Source organism: Ctenopharyngodon idella, chromosome 9 (genome assembly GCF_019924925.1).
Source record: "Ctenopharyngodon idella isolate HZGC_01 chromosome 9, HZGC01, whole genome shotgun sequence".
Classification (NCBI taxonomy): Eukaryota; Metazoa; Chordata; class Actinopteri; order Cypriniformes; family Xenocyprididae; genus Ctenopharyngodon; species Ctenopharyngodon idella.
Window position 1 is genome coordinate 37963621 of NC_067228.1, and position 19600 is coordinate 37983220.

At 38.7% G+C, this 19600-nt stretch overlaps 1 protein-coding gene across 4 annotated transcripts in view; it reads left to right on the forward strand.

Annotated features, from left to right (window-relative positions):
* The first annotated feature begins 2996 nt into the window (after positions 1-2996).
* The window catches only part of LOC127518761 (macrophage mannose receptor 1-like), a 58852-nt gene continuing 42248 nt past the window's right edge, over positions 2997-19600 (forward strand). For 2 of the 4 annotated variants that reach the window (XM_051905870.1, XM_051905867.1), the window contains exon 1: positions 2997-3547. Coding sequence is in view for 2 of the 4 variants with exons in the window: in XM_051905874.1 (XP_051761834.1) it covers positions 3710-3746; positions 3837-4193; positions 5007-5374 (762 nt within the window). In the remaining 2 variants the exon portion in view is untranslated. Of the gene's footprint in view, positions 3548-3707; positions 3747-3836; positions 4194-5006; positions 6788-19600 lie in introns of those variants that run through there. The other 2 variants (XM_051905874.1, XM_051905871.1) reach the window with 2 other exon arrangements.

Here is a 19600-nt window from a genome sequence, read left to right on the forward strand (position 1 = left end):
TCGGATCACACGGGCCAGCCTTTGCTCCCCACGTGCATAAATGAGCCACCCATGACCCTGTCACCGGTTCACCATTGTTCCTTTCATGGACCACTTTTGATAGATACTGACCACCAACTAACAGGTGCCGTGACGAAGAGATAATCAGTTGTAAAGAACTCAGCATGTGTGTGTCTGAGTTCGGGACTTTTATGTTGAAATGTATTGTCTTGTCATGTCTTGCTTCACCTTGTGCTTGCTCTCACTCCCTTGTTTGTTACTATGGTCACCCTTGTTAGTTGCCTTGACGATTATCCCCTCCCCTTGTTACCTCGTTAGTCTTTCTCTGTATAAACAGGTCCCTGTTTTAGTCAGCGTTTGTCGGTTATTGTTTGAGGTCTTCAACATATGTCTCATCATGGTGTTCATGCCTTGGAGTTTATGTTATTCCCTTGTCTAGATTTATGGTTTGTCTGCTTGGATTATTCACTTCCTTGCCTGGATTCATGTCTTGCCTATCTGTGGATTACTTCGTCTTGTCTGGAACCAAGTTTGTATCATTGTGACTGTTTTCTTGAGGAATCAACTGTTTGCATTTAGATCCTCATCTCTCTTTATTTGAGACAACGCTGCAGACGTTACATCAGTGTTATTTATTTCACTTGTCAGTGCTCATAATGTTATGCCTGATCTGTGTACATTGTCTGATGAATAACATAAATGGCATTCAAATCTGAGAAGGCCCATAGTAGTTTGCATCGCTGGATCATCATTCATCTGTCTTTTAACGTTTTTATCATAAACAGTTGGCAAATATTGCTGTATTGCCTCGTCATGTTCTTCTGCTCTCATCTAACCTCAGATTCTTCAAGCTTTGAGTAGGCGGGGCTAAAGCTCCAAATGGGCGGCACATTCCTCTAGAAGCCTCTTGGTTAATTTATCACAGTAATAGAAAGATGAAGACAGCAAGATGTAGCAAGTAGTGCTGTAGTACTCGCCTCCTCTCTCTCACTTGTCTCATTCACTCCGGTTCCCGCAGGTTTCACGCTCACACCAAAAGCGCGCGCACCACTGATCTATATTAGTGGAGCGAACAAGCCACGCTCAGTCTCAAACAGAGACAGAAGTCAAACAGAGTCACAACAGTACCAAAATGAGTGACTTACTGCGATTAAAATACATACAAAATTATGTCAAAATGCCCATCTTGGCGATTATTCAGATAAACACAGTCAGTTTTGGATCGTTAAATAGCTAAGAAAGAGAACGCATGTTGTGTAACAGTATTGGGTCCGTTCATAAACTCTTAAAGGGACAGCAGTCCAATATTCCTGCTGCTGTCTGTCATGTTATTTAAAGAACAAAAGACAAAGAAAATCACTTTCTGCTCTTGACTGAATACGTCTTATAACTTTAATGGTAAGAATAAATTTGTATTTAATATTTACAATAAACAATACAGAAATTAAGGTAACCAATGTAAAATAACACTGGATGTGTTATTTTACATTTGATTACTTTCATTTCTGTAGTATTTCTTACCTGAATAAAAACCTGCTTAACCTGAAAAATTTTGTTTTATAGCTCTCTATTCTATTGCATTTATTTGTGCTGTTGTTTGCAATTTTTTTATTTGTTCTTATTTTATTACTGAGTTTTACTTTTTTTTTTTATGAAAATAAAACTTTGCGTTGAAGAAAAGTAGATTTTTGTTTGTATATGCTGTCAATTAAAGTTCTTAGAAAGAAAATTGGAATTGGCAAAAATAGGTATTGGCAGATCACACTATCAAAAAATCGGAAATCGGCCAACAAAATTGCAATCGGTGCATCTCTAGTTCCAACGAAAGCCACAGCAGAACTGCGACTCATATTGATGTTTTGTGAACAAATCTGTGGCTGTGAAAAAACCATGAGAGTCAATGATGCAATTACCCTTTCAAAAATACTGCCACTTGCTTCGTTACTGAATGAATGACTCACTCATTAAGACAAAAAAAAGCACTTTAATGCACAATCAGTTTAAGGGGGAAAATATTGTCCCTTAATGGAAAAGGTGTGACTGCAGCAGTGTAAGTGGAAGAGCATGCAGACGAATGTTAAATGCCTCAAGGGGTACGCGACTGTAAAATGTTTGGGAACCACAGCCGAAGTGAATTTAAAAACAAGCAGGCAGCTAATATGCACACTTAATTATTAGTTTATTTATCGCAAGTCATCGTCATTGCAAAAACCCCACTGGTTTATTGTTTTAGTTACTTTGTAGGCCTACAACGGATTCTTTAGGACAAGTAATGAGTTAAAGAATGGGAACATGTCATTTTTTTTTTATTTAGTGACACCTGTACTGCTTGTTATTTTTTTACATTTTTCCTTTGGTATAGCCCAAAATGTGATTGTTGCAATATAATAAAAAAGTCTGAAAATGTGAAGTTGCACTTCAGCTGTTTGTGACTTTAGTGAAATTGCTAAACCTAAAGTAAATAAAATGGCCTTATTTGATCCTACAGTGTTGCTACTCTGCACATGCTTTTTGATAATTACAAATAATAATGCAAAATGATTATCTTAGAATAGAAGATATGCTGTCTCTCGCATCACATAAATTATCAATGGTTATGTACGTGGTCTTGAAGAGGATTCTTTTTTTTCTGTCTCTGTCTTGACTGTCTCATTTGGACTCGGACTTGACTTGGACTCGACTTGACTACAGCCCTAGTAGCAAGACTAAACAGGAAACGTAATGTCACTACTTTACATCGTAGATTAGATGTCATTTATTACAACTTTGTAGTCATTATAGTGTTTTATAAATGCCATAAATGTGAAAGCTGAATTCACTGTTTAAACATCATCTACAAATGTCATCATCTACATGTCAATCAGTGAACACTGGCGGAAAAGACAGAGAAAGAAATTAAAGAAAAAGAGGTTTAAGAGAGAAAGAGGTTAAAATATCACTGAAATCAAATGAATGAATCTTTTACTCTAGTGACGTCACATCAGGAGGGAGCGACGGCACTGTGTACATAGAAAAAATTAAGATGTTCTCTGTGTTGCTGATTTCCATTATTAAAGAGCTGATATGTTGTTGCTATAGTCTTTTTTTTTCTTTGCACATTTTGTTTGTTGGCCATTATATTTTCTTCATACAGCACTCATGACACTATGAAGAGATATTGTGTTAATGTAGACACAGAGTGCATCTTCAATATTGTGTTTTGTTGTGCAGAAACTTGCTATCAGTCACTGACAGTAACAAAGCTGAAAGAACATGGAAACAAATGACAAGTAAAAAAAAAAATGCAAATGCTGAGGTGGATTTTTCCTGTGAAGCCATTATGGAAATACAATATACGTACAGACTCTCTAGCACATTCAAATTAACACACTTCCAAAGAATTACAGCAACATAAAACAGAGAAAAGATGTGGACATCTTTGATTTTTTTTTTTAAGAGTGAAATAAACAAATGATGTGATGTACTGAATGAGAGCAGATATAATCATCACTTTGTTTAAAGACGGACAGAAACATCAGACTCAGGACAGAAACACACGACCTCTAAAGTAAGAACAACTTCTTTCTTTAACCACAATTAGACTTTGAGATGTTAATATGGTCTTAATGATCGTGAATCGAGTTATGCTGCTAAATTAGTATATTTTTTCATACTTTTATGTTTAACTTTTATTACACCTACTCTCCATTCTCACATTTCTTCTTCAGAAATGGACCAAACTCTCTATTTCATTCTTCTTCTCATTGGTGAGTGTTTGTTGTTTTATTTATGGTTTATAGTTTCATCAGGTTTGACTCTGTTATGAAAAGCATTAAATCAAACCCTCTCTTTCACAGCTCTCTGCTCCGTATCTGAATGTGTTCAGCGTCGGTTTCACTTTATAAACGTGAGGAAGAACTGGACTGAAGCTCAGAGATACTGCAGAGAGAATTACACAGATCTGGCCACCGTTGACAACATCAACGACATAAACGAGCTGAAGAAGAGTGTGAATGATGGAGGTGTTCAGTATGTCTGGATTGGGCTGCAGAGGTCGGGTGTTGATAAATGGCAGTGGTCTTCAGGTGATTCTGTGATCTATCAGAACTGGGCTCCTGGACAACCTGATGGCAGAGACGATTGTGCTATGATGATGAATGGACAGTGGAATGATCTGCCATGCAGTGATAAACGTAATTTCATCTGCAACAACAGTGAGTGCAGCTATTTAAAATGATTACATCTGTTCATTATTAGATGTACCATATACCAAATTTTAATGCAATAATATGCGCTATTACTTTTCAATTTACTTGTGAATATAGAAGAGTCTGTGGACGTTTGTCATACTTTCAATGAGTCAACTTCTGTATAGACGTGTTTTATCTTTAAAATAATTCATCAGCTGCTCAAACAGCTCAAGTGTTTGAATGACATCTGTCCAAACCGTAAAGCAGCATAAGATTAATGAACAAACTGATTCATGAATCTATTTGTTGTTCTTAAAGCGAACACAGGACCCGTCTTCATCAGTCAGATGATGAATTGGAGAGACGCTCAGAGTCACTGCAGACAGAATCACACTGATCTGGTCAGTGTGAGGAACCAGAATGAGAATCAACAGGTGGCAAACATCATTAGTTCTCATCAAATGTCTGGATCATGGGTCTGGATCGGTCTGTTCAGAGTCAGAGACTTATGGCAGTGGTCAGATCAGAGTAACTCCTCATTCAGATACTGGAAGTCTGGTGAACCCAGCTTGAATAAAGATGGTGAAAACTGTACAGTGGTTGAACCAAATGCTCTGGGACAATGGGCAGACGTTTCCTGCAAACAAACATTTCCTTTTGTATGTCATGAAGGTGAGCAGATCCTCACAAAACACACACAATCCATCCATCACCTCCAGATATCTTAAAGTTCACACTACATGTCTGACATGACAAATTCCTCCACAGTGTTTGTTCTGCATGTTGTTTTTGATCAGTCTCTCTCTAGTTTCTGCTTGTGGTTTGTTTTGTGTCCAGATAAACTGATCCTGATCAAAGAGAATCTGACGTGGCCTGAAGCTCTGAGATACTGCAGACAGAATCATATGGATTTGGTCTCGGTTCATTCAGAAGAGATTCAGCGTCGTGTGATGAATGTGGTTAAACAGGCGTCTACTGAGGCGGTGTGGTTGGGTTTACACAACTACTGCAGCATGAACATGTGGATCTGGTTGAGCGGAGAGATCGTGTGCTATCAGAACTGGGCTCCAGGGAACGGATCGACACCGGAAGAGTGCAGCCTCGAGAAGAGAAAAGGAGCAGTTCAGTCTGGAGGAGATCAGCGCTGGATCAGCCTTCCTGAAACTCGCAAACTCAACTTCATCTGCAGCAGAAATGATGAGTGAATGTTTGTGTGTTTACTTACATTCACTGCTTTCATTCTTCATTATTTCTCTTATTTACTTGTATTTGTTTTAGTAAGTCCTGAGTGAATCTGCTAACTGCTAAATTTTAATCATCATTACATAATGTAATCTTTTTTTTTTTTTTTTTTTTTTAAATTAACATTAATGTTTAATATTCTTTTGATGATGTTGGAAAGATAGGAAGAGCGTACTGCATTAAAGCCAGTTTTGCCTAATATGCTCTGAATATATTTGAAAATGGACAGTCAGCCAGTTTTTCTAAAAATGTATTTTGAATTTGATGAGAGTAGATTAAAACAATGGCTGGTAACATGCATACTGTATGCCTGTCTGAGTGTGGTATAACTATACTTATTAGCAAATAATCAGAGTAATGAAAATTGCACGTAAACTGGAGTGAAGACTTCTGCCGTGTCATGTTAACATCTTACTGCGGTTAAGACCTCACTCTGATTATGAGAAATAATCGCATTAGTGGTGCACATATAAACGTAGTCACTGTTGAAGAAACAATGGCAGGTGTGGCAGGTGTTAACTCTGTGTCCAGCATCGCTCCTCGCAACCACAGGCCATTTCTCTAACAAACAGGTGGAGCATCGTAACCAGGGACACTGAAGAACAATCATCTCATCAGTTAAACAAAGCTGTAACCATAGGGGCTGCAGAAACTCCACTGAAGGTAAAGATTACAATCCCCTCCTATTGTTTTGCATAATTATAGGTAATTATAGGTATGAGTGTCCGTGTGTGAGAGTGTGTGAGAACAACCAGCCCACAGTATATGGTAAAAAATCCACTCACTCATTTTTTTTTTTTTTTTTTTTTGTAATTCCTATAAATTCCCATAAAGGAATTTCACAAAGGTTGATACTGAAATATGGGTCAATACCAATGCTTCATGCTCAAACTTAATATCCTGAACTGATGTTTACAATTATCAAAATGATTGTAAACAAGAATTTCCAAGTTAAAAATTGCACATGAACACCCTTTCTGTGCATGATTTTTTGTGCATGAGATTGTCCTGTTTTGTTGTTGCCGGTATGCCAGAGCATGAGTTCTTGAAACTCCGCCCTCTTTTGGAAAAGGGTTCTGGGAGCAGCAGCTCATTTGCATTTAAAGGGACACACTCAAAAATAGTGCATTTTTGCTTATATTTTGGTTATTTTGAGCTAAAACTTCACAGACACATTCTGGGGACATCAGAGACTTGTTTTACATCTTGTAAAAAGGGGCATAATACGTCCCCTTTAAAGGTGATCCATGTGGTCCAGGCCGTTCACAGCCACGCTCTGCATGAGGAGCTTATGAAGTTGTGGAAGGCACCTTTTACTGCCCGGTCATGCTTCACAAGCTCCACCGCTCTCACTACCCTTTATGGCGGGAAGGCAAAGGGGTACACATAGGTTCCCCGGGTGGAGCAGGTGATTGAGGTGCACCTGCGGTCGCAAAGTGCTGCCACCTGGTCAGGATTGTCCTAGGCTCCCGTCCTCTGCCTTGCATGCCATGGCCATCCTCCAGGTCCATCAGGCCAAGGTGCGTTACTCATCTTTTACCCTCATGTCATCTGAGATGTATACGACTTTCCTTCTTAAGATGAACACAAACAAAGGTTTTCAGAAAAGTAAATCATATCTGGGAACGCTTTATAATGCAAGCTCATGTGTTCCTAAAATTCGAAGCATCAAACAGCACATACAGCAATAACTTCAGTAATCCATTCGACCCCAATGGATGAATCAATGTCTTCTGAAGTGAAACGATACGTATTTGTAAGAAAAATACCAAATATTTTAACATTTTAAACTTTCGACCAACTGTCACCTGCGTGTGCATGAGAGGGTTGAGAGTTCATGCTTGACGTAACTTGAAGCGTGACGTAAGCCTGCCGAGAAACTCACGTGAAAAGTCACGCGGATCTCGGATGCCGTCAATTTTTTAAATTATTTTTTATTAATGCTCACAACAAAATACACAGAATAACAGATAATGATAATGAGAAACAAACAAGACAGAATAACAGAGTCGGCAGTTCTCGCACGAGTTTCACATGAATCTCCCGCGAGAACATCATGAAAGCTTCACGTTGCTCATTACAATATGCTTCGTCGAACGCAAAGTCGACTCTCATGCAGGCGCTGGTGACAGTTGGTTGAAAGCGAAAAGATGAATAGCCTAAACCATGAGAAGATTTCTGGGTGTACTGTATTTTCTTTTAATGGAATTCCTTCCTAAGATTCATCAGTTGAGAAACAAGAGGAGGAGGAAGCCAAGAAAGAGAAACAACAACAAAAAGGGACAAAACGTGTTACTTTCTCTCAGGACTTCAGAATTTGAAATGAAAAGTTGCTTTTAAAAAATGAATAAATGAATAATAAGTGTTGTAGACCTGTTTTTAATTAAGTTGTTTTTCAAATAAAGGTTTCGGAGTCAGTAATATCAGATTGTTTGCATTTTTTTTATTTTTTTATTTCTTTTATTACTACATGAAACAAGAGTGTAACAAGCACCGCTTTAATTTACGGCCCGCAATGTCATACTTACCCTGTAACTACATGAAACAAAGGGCGAGGAGCTCGGGTGGCGCCGGCAGGGCGAGGTGCCCGGCGACGGCCTCCGTGGCCGTATCAGGAAGAGCGGGCTGCTCTGGGACGGCAGCGGGCTGCTCTGGGACTGACTCACAGGCTGGAGCGGGCTCTGGAGCGGACTCACTGGCTGGAACGACCCCTACGTTCACAGACACTGGCCGGGCGGCCATCTTGCCCGTGGGCACTGGCAAAGCGGCCATCTTGTCCATAGCATCCAGCGAGTTTGAGTGCGTAGCAACCGGTGAGCTTGAGTGCGTAGCAACCGGCGAGCTTGAGTGTGAAGCGGCCGGCGGAGCCTTTGGAATGCCAGCCGCTCGTGCTGAAGTCAGCGGTGGATCAGCCACACTGGAACACAACCGTCTCCGTTCCCGGGCAGATCCAGAGACGTGACGTGATTCTGTTGTGGTAGCCGCCATTTTGTGAGTGTTCTCTTTAGCGGCCGCCACGACGTGATTTACCGTGGTGTCGCATTTCTCTGCAATACCCACAGTAAAAAGTGAACCAACAGTGAGCAGGGCAAAGTCCAGAAATTCCACGAACGACCCTCGGGGACCATTAGTAAGTAAATAGTCCTTCAATGGTTCGTTTAATCCATAACCAAAGAAGTCAATGAGGGCACAGTCAGGCAGGTCCGATAAATAGGCAATATCTAGAAACTTCTGAATGTGGTCCTCGAGTGTACAATTACCTTGCCGAAGGCGGACGAGACGTATTGCTGGGTCCATGCTAAGGCTGGAAGTGCTAGTAGAAGCTGCTGGATCTTGATATGGCGAAGTCTTCTGTAATGAAGGGTCGGCAGAGCGGGGATCCATTTGCAGCTTTATTAAGAATAGTAGATACACAGGTAGACAGGGGCAAAGGCAAGAACATAAACAGGGACAGGCAAGGGTCGAGGCAGGCGGCAGACAAACAGTATCGGGTCACAGGCGGAGATCAGGGCAGGCGGCAAACAAACACAGTCCAGTACACAGGCAAGGTTCAGGGCAGGCAGCAGAGAATCACAAAGAATAAACAATCCAAACAGAAACCAGGAAACAGTCCACAAGAAAACGCTTAGTAATGATCACCGGGGCAAATCAAGACTTCGCGGTGAGAGAGTGTGTGTGTGTGACTTAAATAGTCCAGGTAATGATCTGCAGGTGTGTGTGGCAATTGGTGATTGGTGTGGAGTGTGCATGTGATTGGAAGGGAGGATTATGGGAAATGGAGTCCAGGAACTGACAGGAACAGATGGTGATCGTGACAACTATTCTCTTTCTACAAAATTTAACTGTTGATTAACGGTTGTATAAAAAAAATTAATAAATTACAAAACAAGTACATACTTATTCTCTGGAAGCTGGGCTAAATGAGTAAACACTGTTAAAGGAGACCCTCAGCCACTTCTCAGATACCAAATACAGACATCACCTGGAACAGAAACTCCAGAATAGATACGCTGGTTTAAGAAGACTGTGATTTCCAATTCATTACATAATACGGTATGTATTATTCAGAGTCATACACACACCTGTGCTAAAGAGACAAAATAATCACAAAATGAGGAGTTTTGCAAGACATTAAAGCCTTGAGGGAAATCTCTATCCATCTATTCATCCATTCTCTCTAAACCACTCATTCTCGTAGTGTCACAGGGATGCTGGAGTCTATTCCAGTGTCTCAGGCCACAGGCAGGGAAACACCTGGACAGATGGACAATCCATCACACACAGACAGGTAATTTATTGTGTCCAGTTCACCCATGCTGCATGTCTCCTGGCTCAGGACTCAACCCAGGGACCTTCTTGCTGTGAATCAACAGTGATCTCCACTGAACCATCGTGCCTCCTCTGTAAATCACCATCAGTTTTAAATGATCAACTTCTGATCTAATTTTAATCAAACAGTAGTGATGTTGCTTTTTTAAGTCCTATTCTAGATGTTCTATTCTATTATTGGAGAAATTACTACAACAACATACTTAACAAGAAAGGTCATGGTTGTCAACATTAATTTTTAATAATTGGTTATTATAATTTTTAATAATAATTGCTAAAGTGCAGAAAAAGCAGCAGTTTTAGCTGTTTTGTGAATTAAACTCATCCATCCTTTCATTCAGTGAAAACATATTAGTGACAACAAATCTATGCCAAACAAATTCATCATCTGCTGCTGAAGATTATAGATGATAGATTTTATGGTTATATGTGAATCATGAAACAAAGAAAGCAAACAGATCAGATGCCTGAACTGGCTCAACTTGATCAGGAATAATGAGGTGCGTCATCACTAATTAATGAAAGACGTGTAAAGAGCGTATGTGTAACATGGCATGAATGAACACTTCCTCCTGGATGTTTCCAAGCACTGGCTCGCCACACCCCAGTACATCATATAACCCGGCGCTGTGTTCAGATCTGTGCATACTGAAACGTGTGTTTGAGTTTATAACACTGGAAAATCTGTTGTGAACATTAAGGTATGTGTGTCTTTATGCAGTGACTTTGAGTTAGTGAATTTTAGGCAATACTTTAGTTTAGGGTTCAATTCTCACTATTAACTAGTTGCTTATTAGCATGTCTATTACTAGGAAATTGGTTGTTTATAAGTATTTATAAAGCATATATTAATGTCTTATTCTGCATGATCATATTCTACATCCCTTAATCCTACTCAGTACCTAAGCTTAACAATTACTAATTATTAATAAGCAGTAATTATGAGTTTATTGAGGCTAAAGTCAGAGTTAATAGTGAGAATTGGACCCTAATCTAAAGTGTGACTCTATTTTATATTGTCAGTTTGCCTTAAGGTATCTACAGTGATGTAAAGACACATTTAGGTAAGTGTTTGTGCTTGTTATTGTTGTAGTTTTTAATATTGTTGTGCTGTTTTATCTTTATCTTCATAACAGAACATGTCTTCTCATACCTTATTGAGTAACTGAAGAGATATAAAGTATTTCCAGGTCTAGACCACATCACACTTCCATATCAGTTCACTAAATTACTTCTGTTATTTCAAAGACCCTTACAGTACTGTAAAAAACACTGTAAATCACAGACACTGACCAAATATGACAAATTACTTATTCATTCATGGAATCCATGCTCTCTCTCTCTCTCTCTCTCTCTCTCTCACTTCGTGAGTGCGTGTTGGGAGTGAACATGTTGAGTGCTGCTGAGAGTGTGTGGAAGTTTGTGAGTTTTCTGATTCTCTTTTTCTTGTTTTCTTTTTTCTCTGTTAATGTTTTGCAGTGTTGTGGTTGACTGTGTTAGGTGGCTGGTGCTGGTTAGGTGCTGGTCAGCATGGCTGCAGCAGGTGAACAGTTTAGTTTGCACAAACTCACTCGCCGACACACTATAAAACTGTCTCCGCCTGACGGGTGTTCGGTTGAAGAATGTAGTCTAGCGGTGGGTGAAACTGTTGGATATGAAAGCTTTAAATCTGCTTCTAGGATGAATAATGCCGTTGTGATTTTTTTAGATCACATGGACAAAGTAAATCAGCTATTAGAGAGTGGAGTAGTGATTCAAGGTACCTTTACACCTGTTTTGTCCCTAGTAAGTCCTGCTAAAAAGATCATTATTTCGAATGTACCGCCGTTTTTGAAAAATCAAAATGATTCCCATCAGTTGTAAGTCTCCTCATCTTAAACACGTTGTGTCTTTTAGGAGACAAGTGCACATGATTCTTAAAAAGAGTGATAAAGAACTGAATATCGTCTGTAAGTTTAAAGTTGATGATTTTGATTGTACTGTGCATGTGACATCAGAAACGATGAAATGTTTTGGGTGCGGAACTGTTGGTCATGTGATTCGCTCGTGCCCGGAGAGAGTAGGTGAAACGAGCCGGTCAGCTGCTGTTAACGCAGCAGAACCCCTTTACCGGACGAACAGCAGGGAATTATACAGGTTTCGCAAGAAGAAATCCGAGATGGTAGCGATCAGGAGAATGAGGCAATGGAAGATTCAGTGAGTAAACAAAGTGAACAAAACGTACAAGATGACTTCAGTGTGGGTTGTACCGCGACTAGAGTAACGGAGTCAGTGTTACTTAATGAGGAGGATGTTTTGAAAGATGTGGATCTTTCAAAAATGTCAACCAAGAGAAAAAATCCAGAAAACAAGTCAAACACTGAACAAGTTACAAAAGTGTCTAATGAGTTCATCTCAGTTAGATGAAGGTTTGATGAATACGCAGGAGTCTGAAAGTGATGCTTGTGGAGAGACACAGATGGATGTAGAGAGTGTTTACTCTTTCACCAGAATTCAGTCCTTTTTACAAAGAACAAAAGGCATGAGATCAATGAAAATTGATGATTTTTTCCCAGATTTAAAGTTGTTCCATGACTCAGTTAAACTATTCATGAAAAACACAGAACGCCCCGGACAACCGACCTTCACTGACCAAGACATTTTTCGTCTTAAAAAGATGATGATAAAAGTTAGAGCGCAAATAGTAAATGATGGTTAAGTGTTTTTTGTTTTTCTTTTTTTTGCGTTAACCTCTTTCTGTTTAAATGCAGTTTTATATTTAGTATGTGTGATATAAAGTAGGGCTCTTTAAACATTAATGGTGCTAGAGAGGATGTAAAAAGGGCTTCTCTTTACAACTTGTTTAAGGTAAAAAAAAAACATTCAATTTCTTAACAAGAAACACACAGAACAGCTGAAAATGAAACTGCATGGAAAAAAGAATGGGATGGGGAAGTTTTTCTCAGTCATAATCGTAGTAATAGTGGTGGAATATTGTTTGCTAGAGATTTTTTACCCATTTCTTGTGTTACTGAGGAAATCATTGAGGGACGCTTGCTAAAAATACAAGCTGTATTTGAAAATGTAAAATTGACTTTTATCAATGTATATGCTCCAACCGTAGGTAAAGAGTGGTCTTTTTAAACACTCTAAATACTGTAATTAGTAATTGTAGTGATGATGGATACATGTTCCTGGGTGGTGATTTTAACTGCACTGCAGATGCAACCTTAGATAGAAACCACCTAGAACCACATGGAGCCAGTAAAACATGTCTTCTTAAATTAATTGAGGCAAATGATATATGTGATGTTTGGAGAGTGATGTTAGGCTTTTTCATAATACTCAGCGTCAATATACTTGGACTCATGTTAAAGATAACTCTTTGTCTATGGCTGGGCTTGATAGATTTTATTGTTTCAAACATCAGAGTAATGTACTTAAAGGTTGTTCAATACACCCAGTTGGTATTTCAGATCATTCCCTTGTACAAATCTCTATCTTTGTTAAAGATGTGAAATGGAAAAGTGCCTATTGGCATTTTAATGTATCTTTGCTTTCTGATTTTTAAAGATGCTTTTAAGTATTTTTGGAGTGTTTATACAAAGACAAAATTTGAATACACTTCTCTACAACAATGGTGGGATATAGGGAAGGGCAAGATAAAGCAGTTGTGCTTACAATATACTCTCAATGTCACACGGGACATGACTAAGTCTATGAAAGATTTGGAGAGTGAAATAGAGAGAAACGGAACATTTTAAAATTCTTAAAAGAAAAAGGTCAGCTCTATCTTGTTGGGTTTTTCTGCACAAGGTGCTCTGGTTTGTTCCCGTTATCAAGATATTGCAAAAATGGATGCACCTTCTCATTTTTTTTTCGGACTTGAACGAAAAAATGGACAAAAAAGACTCATGCACTCTTTGCGGTCCAACACCGGGCAGTTGCTGCAAGATTCTGTAGAGATCCGTAAGAGCGCAGTTGCTTTTTATGAGAAGCTTTTCAAGAAAGAGTTCCAGGCGAAACCTGAAGCGGTGCAGTCATTCTATGAAGGCTTACCTGAAGTGTCTGAGGAGGCTAATGATGAGTTGGATGCACAAATATCTGCTGATGAACTATATTCTGCATTGCAGAGCATAGAAAGTGGTAAAGCTCCAGGCATTGATGGCCTTCCTGTGGACTTTTATAAAGTTTTCTGGCCTGTGATTGGCAAAGATTTGCAGCTTGTTCTCAGAGACAGTTTAAGTAAAGGACATTTACCATTGAGCTGCAGGAGAGCGATTCTGACTCTCCTCCCCAAAAAAGGAGATTTACAAGAGATTAAGAACTGGCGGCCAGTGGCTCTGCTCTGCACTGATTACAAACTGTTGTCAAAAGTGTTGGCCATGAGGCTGAGAAAAGTTATGGAGCATATCATCCATGTTGACCAGACTTATTGTATACCCAATAGGTTAATATCTGACAACATCATTTTAATTCGTGATTTTTTGGACCTCTCCGTTTCATTGGGCTGTGAAAGTTGTCTGATTTCAATAGGTCAAGAAAAGGCTTTTGACAGAGTTGAACACCAGTATTTGTGGCAAACGTTAGATGCATTTGGGTTCAACTCTGGTCTTATAAACATGATTCGAGTCTTGTACAGTGACATTGAGAGTATTTTAAAAATCAACGGTGGTTTAAGTGCTCCTTTTAAGGTTCAAAGGGGAATCAGGCAAGGCTGTTCATTATCTGGCATGCTGTATTCCCTGGCCATAGAGCCTCTTATGCACAAATTAAGACAATCTCTTTCTGGTGTAAACCTTCCTGGATGTGAAACAGTTTTCAAATTATCTGAATATGCCGATGATGTTATTGTTATTGTCAAAAAACAAGAAGATATTGACACACTTGTAGAAAATATTAATATTTTTGGTGCTTTGTCTTCTGCTAAGATTAACTGGGGGAAAAGTGAAGCTGTAACAGTCGGTGATGAGTTAAGCAGGAAACCTTTTACCTGCTGGGTTAATAAAGAACAAGGATGGCTTAAAATATCTTGGTGTATATCTTGGTAATGATTCTTTTGTGGGTAAAAATTGGGACAATGTTTTAGAGAAAGTTGAAGGACGTCTCAAGAAATGGAAATGGATTTTGCCACACATGTCTTTTAGAGGTCGAACACTAGTAATCAACAACCTAGTGTCATCTATGTTGTGGCACCGTTTATCATGCGTAGACCCTCCAGTGCAACTGCTGGCCAAGATACAGGCGGTGATGGTTGACTTTTTCTGGGACCATCTTCACTGGGTTCCGCAGAGCGTATTGTTTCTGCCAAAAGAGGAAGGAGGGCAGGGACTCGTTCATCTTGCCAGCAGGGGTGCTGGTTTCCGACTTCGTTACATTCAGAGGCTCCTTGTTGGACCTTTAGACCTTGTCTGGAGATCCTTAGCTCGAACTATATTGACCCGAAGCGAAAATTTAAGTCTTGCTGAGCCATTGTTTTTGATGGACCTGAGCGCTCATAAACTGTCCAGTCTTCCAAAGTTCTACCGAGGATTATTCACTGTGTGGGGGATGTTCCACAAAAAGAGAATAGCAGGCTGTGAGTCCCTGTCTTGGCTGCTGAAAGAGCCAGTAGTGCATGGCACTCGATTTAATATAGAACATTTAGCAGGATCATTTGTGATGAAGTTCTTTTGTTCAGCTGGGATTATCACATTGAGACAAGTGGTTGATCTATGTGGACCTAATTTGACTGAGGCTAAAAGTCTTGCCTCTCATGTTGGAATTAGCTCAATCAGGGTCATAAATCAACTGATCAACAGTTGGAAATGTGAACTTACAAAGACTGAACTCTCTTTGCTAAATGACTACTGTAACAAATCCTGTCAACCAAAGTTTGATGATCCTTTTCCTGAATTGATACTTGTTCCCGATTTTAAAGACTGTACTGGTCAATTGTTAGAGTCTAGAGAGACTCTTACACATAAGTTTGATATTATGGGGGGAAAAATCATGTATCAAATGCTTGTTAAAGTTTTAAATAAAAGCAAACTAAGTGGACGGGTTGATACTCCTTAGAGAGCTCATTTAGGGCTTGACAATGAGACCAGACCTGTGTGGAGAGCGATATACAAACCACTGTTGACAAAAAGGGTAGGAGATTTACAATGGAAAATCCTACATGGTATTGTGGCTGTTAATGCTTTCATTTCTGTTATTAATCCCAGTGTGAGTGAAAATTGCAGAGGGAAACAGTTTATCACTGCTTTTTGGATTGTAGTAGACTGTGTTCTTTTTTTCATTTGTTACAACGAATGTTTATGATGTTTGGAGAGAAATTTTCTAAGCATATGTTTATTCTTGGTTTTAAATATAATCAGAAGTGGAGAGTGAAATGTCAGTTATTTAATTTTGTATTGGGACAGGCATCTACCTCAGCAGAAGGAATAAGGTAGAAGAGTCCTTAGATTTTGATGCAAGTACTGTTTTTGTTAGAATGATGAAAGCCAGATTAAAAGTTGATTTCAACTTTTATAGTACCACAAATAATTTAGAGGAGTTCACAAACATTTGGTGTTATAAAAATGTTTTATGCTCTGTTGTGGAGAATGATTTGTTTTTTGGGATGTTTTTGAGTTAAATTTATGTATTTTTTCTGTGTTTGGAGATAGAGGATTATTGTGTTGTAGAAAACTCATTTTTGGATAAATAAAGAGGTATTGAAATCTCAAATCTCTCTCTCTCTCAAACCTTTCATTGTAGTCACTTCACCTCAGACTTTGCATTAACTTCAAAAAATTCAATGGCATGTCATCAATTATTGCTTAAAGTAGATATTTTTAGATATTTTGATTGATTGATTTTTAATATCCTCAAAGTCATTTTTAACATAGTCAGTTTGAATTGTGCACTTATAGGTTTATTGTAGGGATAAGAAAAGAAGATTTGCTCATTCTGCACACTGCACCAAATCGAACACAAGAGTTTGAAATGACAGTGGAAATACATGCTAATTTATACTTGAATCTGAAATTGAACGGAATCTTAAAAGTGAATGTGTTGAATCTCAGCTCACTTACCAAAAACATATTAAATACACTTCGAGTGTGTGTGTGTGTGTGTGTGTGCGCTTACAGTAAACTTCACAAACAACAACAAAAAAATCTTCCTCATAATGGCATCTGCATCTGAGAGTAAAGACATCAAAGTTCTCACCTGGAATATTAATGGCCTGAAAGCAAAACTTGCGGATGAGGACCGTAAAAAGACACTACTGGATATATTTGACAAATATCATATTGTGCTTCTGCAAGAGACTAAAATTGGTCCAAAGGATGATGATGATGATGATAGAGACTGGAAAACTATGACTGATGCCTTATTAGAGAAATATAGTTTACATAAACTGAAAGATCTGACATGCAGAGAAAGAACTGATGAGGAGGAGGAAGAGGAGGAGGAGGAAGAGGAGGAGAAGGAGGAGGTGGAGGAGGAGGAAAAGGAGGAGAAGGTGGAGGAGGAGGAGGAGAAGACAATGTATATGACATACTTCAGTTCAAAGAAGAGAGGAGTTGCCATTCTTATCAATAAAACACACACACTTCTGAATTATTCTTGTGAAGGTGGAGATTATGCTTGGGTTCATGTTGAGATTGACAATCAGAAGCACACGTTTGTAAGTGTGTACTACCGTGGTGGTGGTCTAAATCATATAGGTCATCTCATGTCAAATATTTTCACTAGCTTAAAAGATGCAGATGCTTTTAAACACAGGCCTGTGATTGGTGGAGACTTTAACACAACACTTGACCCTGAATTGGACACGAACAAAAAAAACCCAAAACATGCTCCACTGAGAGAAACACTGAATGAATTCATGAGTATATTGAAGCTGTCAGATGTCTGGAGAAAAAAGCATCCTAGAGCACGCCAATACACATACGTGCATAAGAACAAAACAACAATGTCCAGTTTAGACTATTTTTTCATGTTGGAGAATGATGTGAATTATGTTAAAGAGTGTGAAATATTACCCATGAAATATGTAAGACGTTGTGACACATTACCCAAGTATAAAGCTCTGTCTGATCATTCCCCTGTGAAACTTACTCTGAACTATCCTGATGACATTCAACAGTGTAGAGAAGAGTAATTAGAAAAGCACAAGCGTATTTTTATATGAAACTAGTGAATAGTTTCTATTTATAAGTTTGCAAATTAAACTTTAAGGCCATTCTGTCAGAGTAAATTTCTAGAAGAGTCATTTTAAGATAGAATTAACATTTCACAAGTTCGCCTGCCCATTCAGGTTAATGGTAAAACAAACTTGGCTTGCTGTCCTCGAAGGAGGCTCGAACCCGAGGCTCGGCTTGAGCTCAGAATTAAACCCCCCTATAACAGTGCTGTTTAGGCTCCTCCCGAACCTGTGTTTGGAGCTACATTTAACGATGCCATATTTTGCCATATTTTGAAACTTGTGTACATGTATTCGCTAGTTCTTATTCACTTAAATATCGTCTGCTAATGAATCAACTGAAATGTAATCAAATCATTTAAAGCGCTTCTACCAGAGAACATTACTAGTGTTAAGAAGTCGGATGGTCAACCTTTAATTGTTGTGATGTCATGAATCAACATCCTGTTCTGTCTCCTCCTCTTCCCTTTTAGAACTGCATGGGAGACGTAGGTTTCTGTTGACTTCTTGATCATCTTATGTAATCTTTACTGTATTTATTGCTTTTAAATCTATATTTTCACTCCAATTCATGTGTGTTATTTTACTTACCTCTGATTATTTTTTGTCATTTTACCCTTTTTGAGGTATATTATTGTCTGCTGCTTAAATATGTGGAAACGAGATCACATGGTGATCAGTGTGCAAATGTATTTCATTTAGAACGAGGGCAATTCGCTCTAGAGTGGCTGCTTGTCTGTTGTTTTGCATCAGTGGAGATGAATAAAGATCAGAGAAACTGCCGCCTGCTGTCTCGTGTCTGATTCCAACAACTCCACACAGCTACACAACACACAACTGAAGTGTTTTATAACTGGTGTCGCTGGTCACACATCACACACGAGACACCGGTTACATGAATATATAGTACAGTGTCATTTATTCCTGTGATCAAAGTTGATTTATGGACAGATCAGATAATGCAGACATAAACAAAAGTTTCTTTAACATTTAAATACAGGAATAATGGATGACAGCAGTAAAAAAGAAAATGGAAGACAATGAAAAAATAATTGTAGGTAGATATACACAGTAATACACAATTCAGTGTACAGAAATGTAAGTTACGCTACATTCAACAGTTCATCATACAGTTTCAGTTTTGACACTTTTTTGTTGTTATCCTGATACTGATTTTTTCTTATTTCTAATTAATCTTTTCTATTAAGGAATTCCAAAGAAAAAAAAAATCCCCTCAGGGTGATTCATTTTCTTGACAGAAACACATTTCTTATAATGTCCTGTGTTGCCGGCGATCCACCTCAGCAATCCGCTCAAAGACACTGTACACCATTGAGGCGATAGGAGATTTGGGTGCTGAGCCTTTTCTTCATAAATGGAATACATATTTTGATTTATATATTTTAATCTGTGATGAGGTTCATTTATGTAAAAGCAATGTGCATTGAATGAGGGATGTAGGAGAGGAAGTTCAGCAGCGCCCTCTGCTGGACACCATTATTATCCCTTCAACAATCACAGGACATTAAGGTCATTTAAAGGGATAGTTCACCCAAAAATGAAAATTATCCCATGATTTACTCACCCTCAAGCCATCCTAGGAGTATATGACAATCTTCTTTCAGACGAACACAATCAGAGATATATTTAAAAATATCCTTAGTCCTCCAAGGTTTATAATGGTTGTGAATGGTAATACACATTCTGA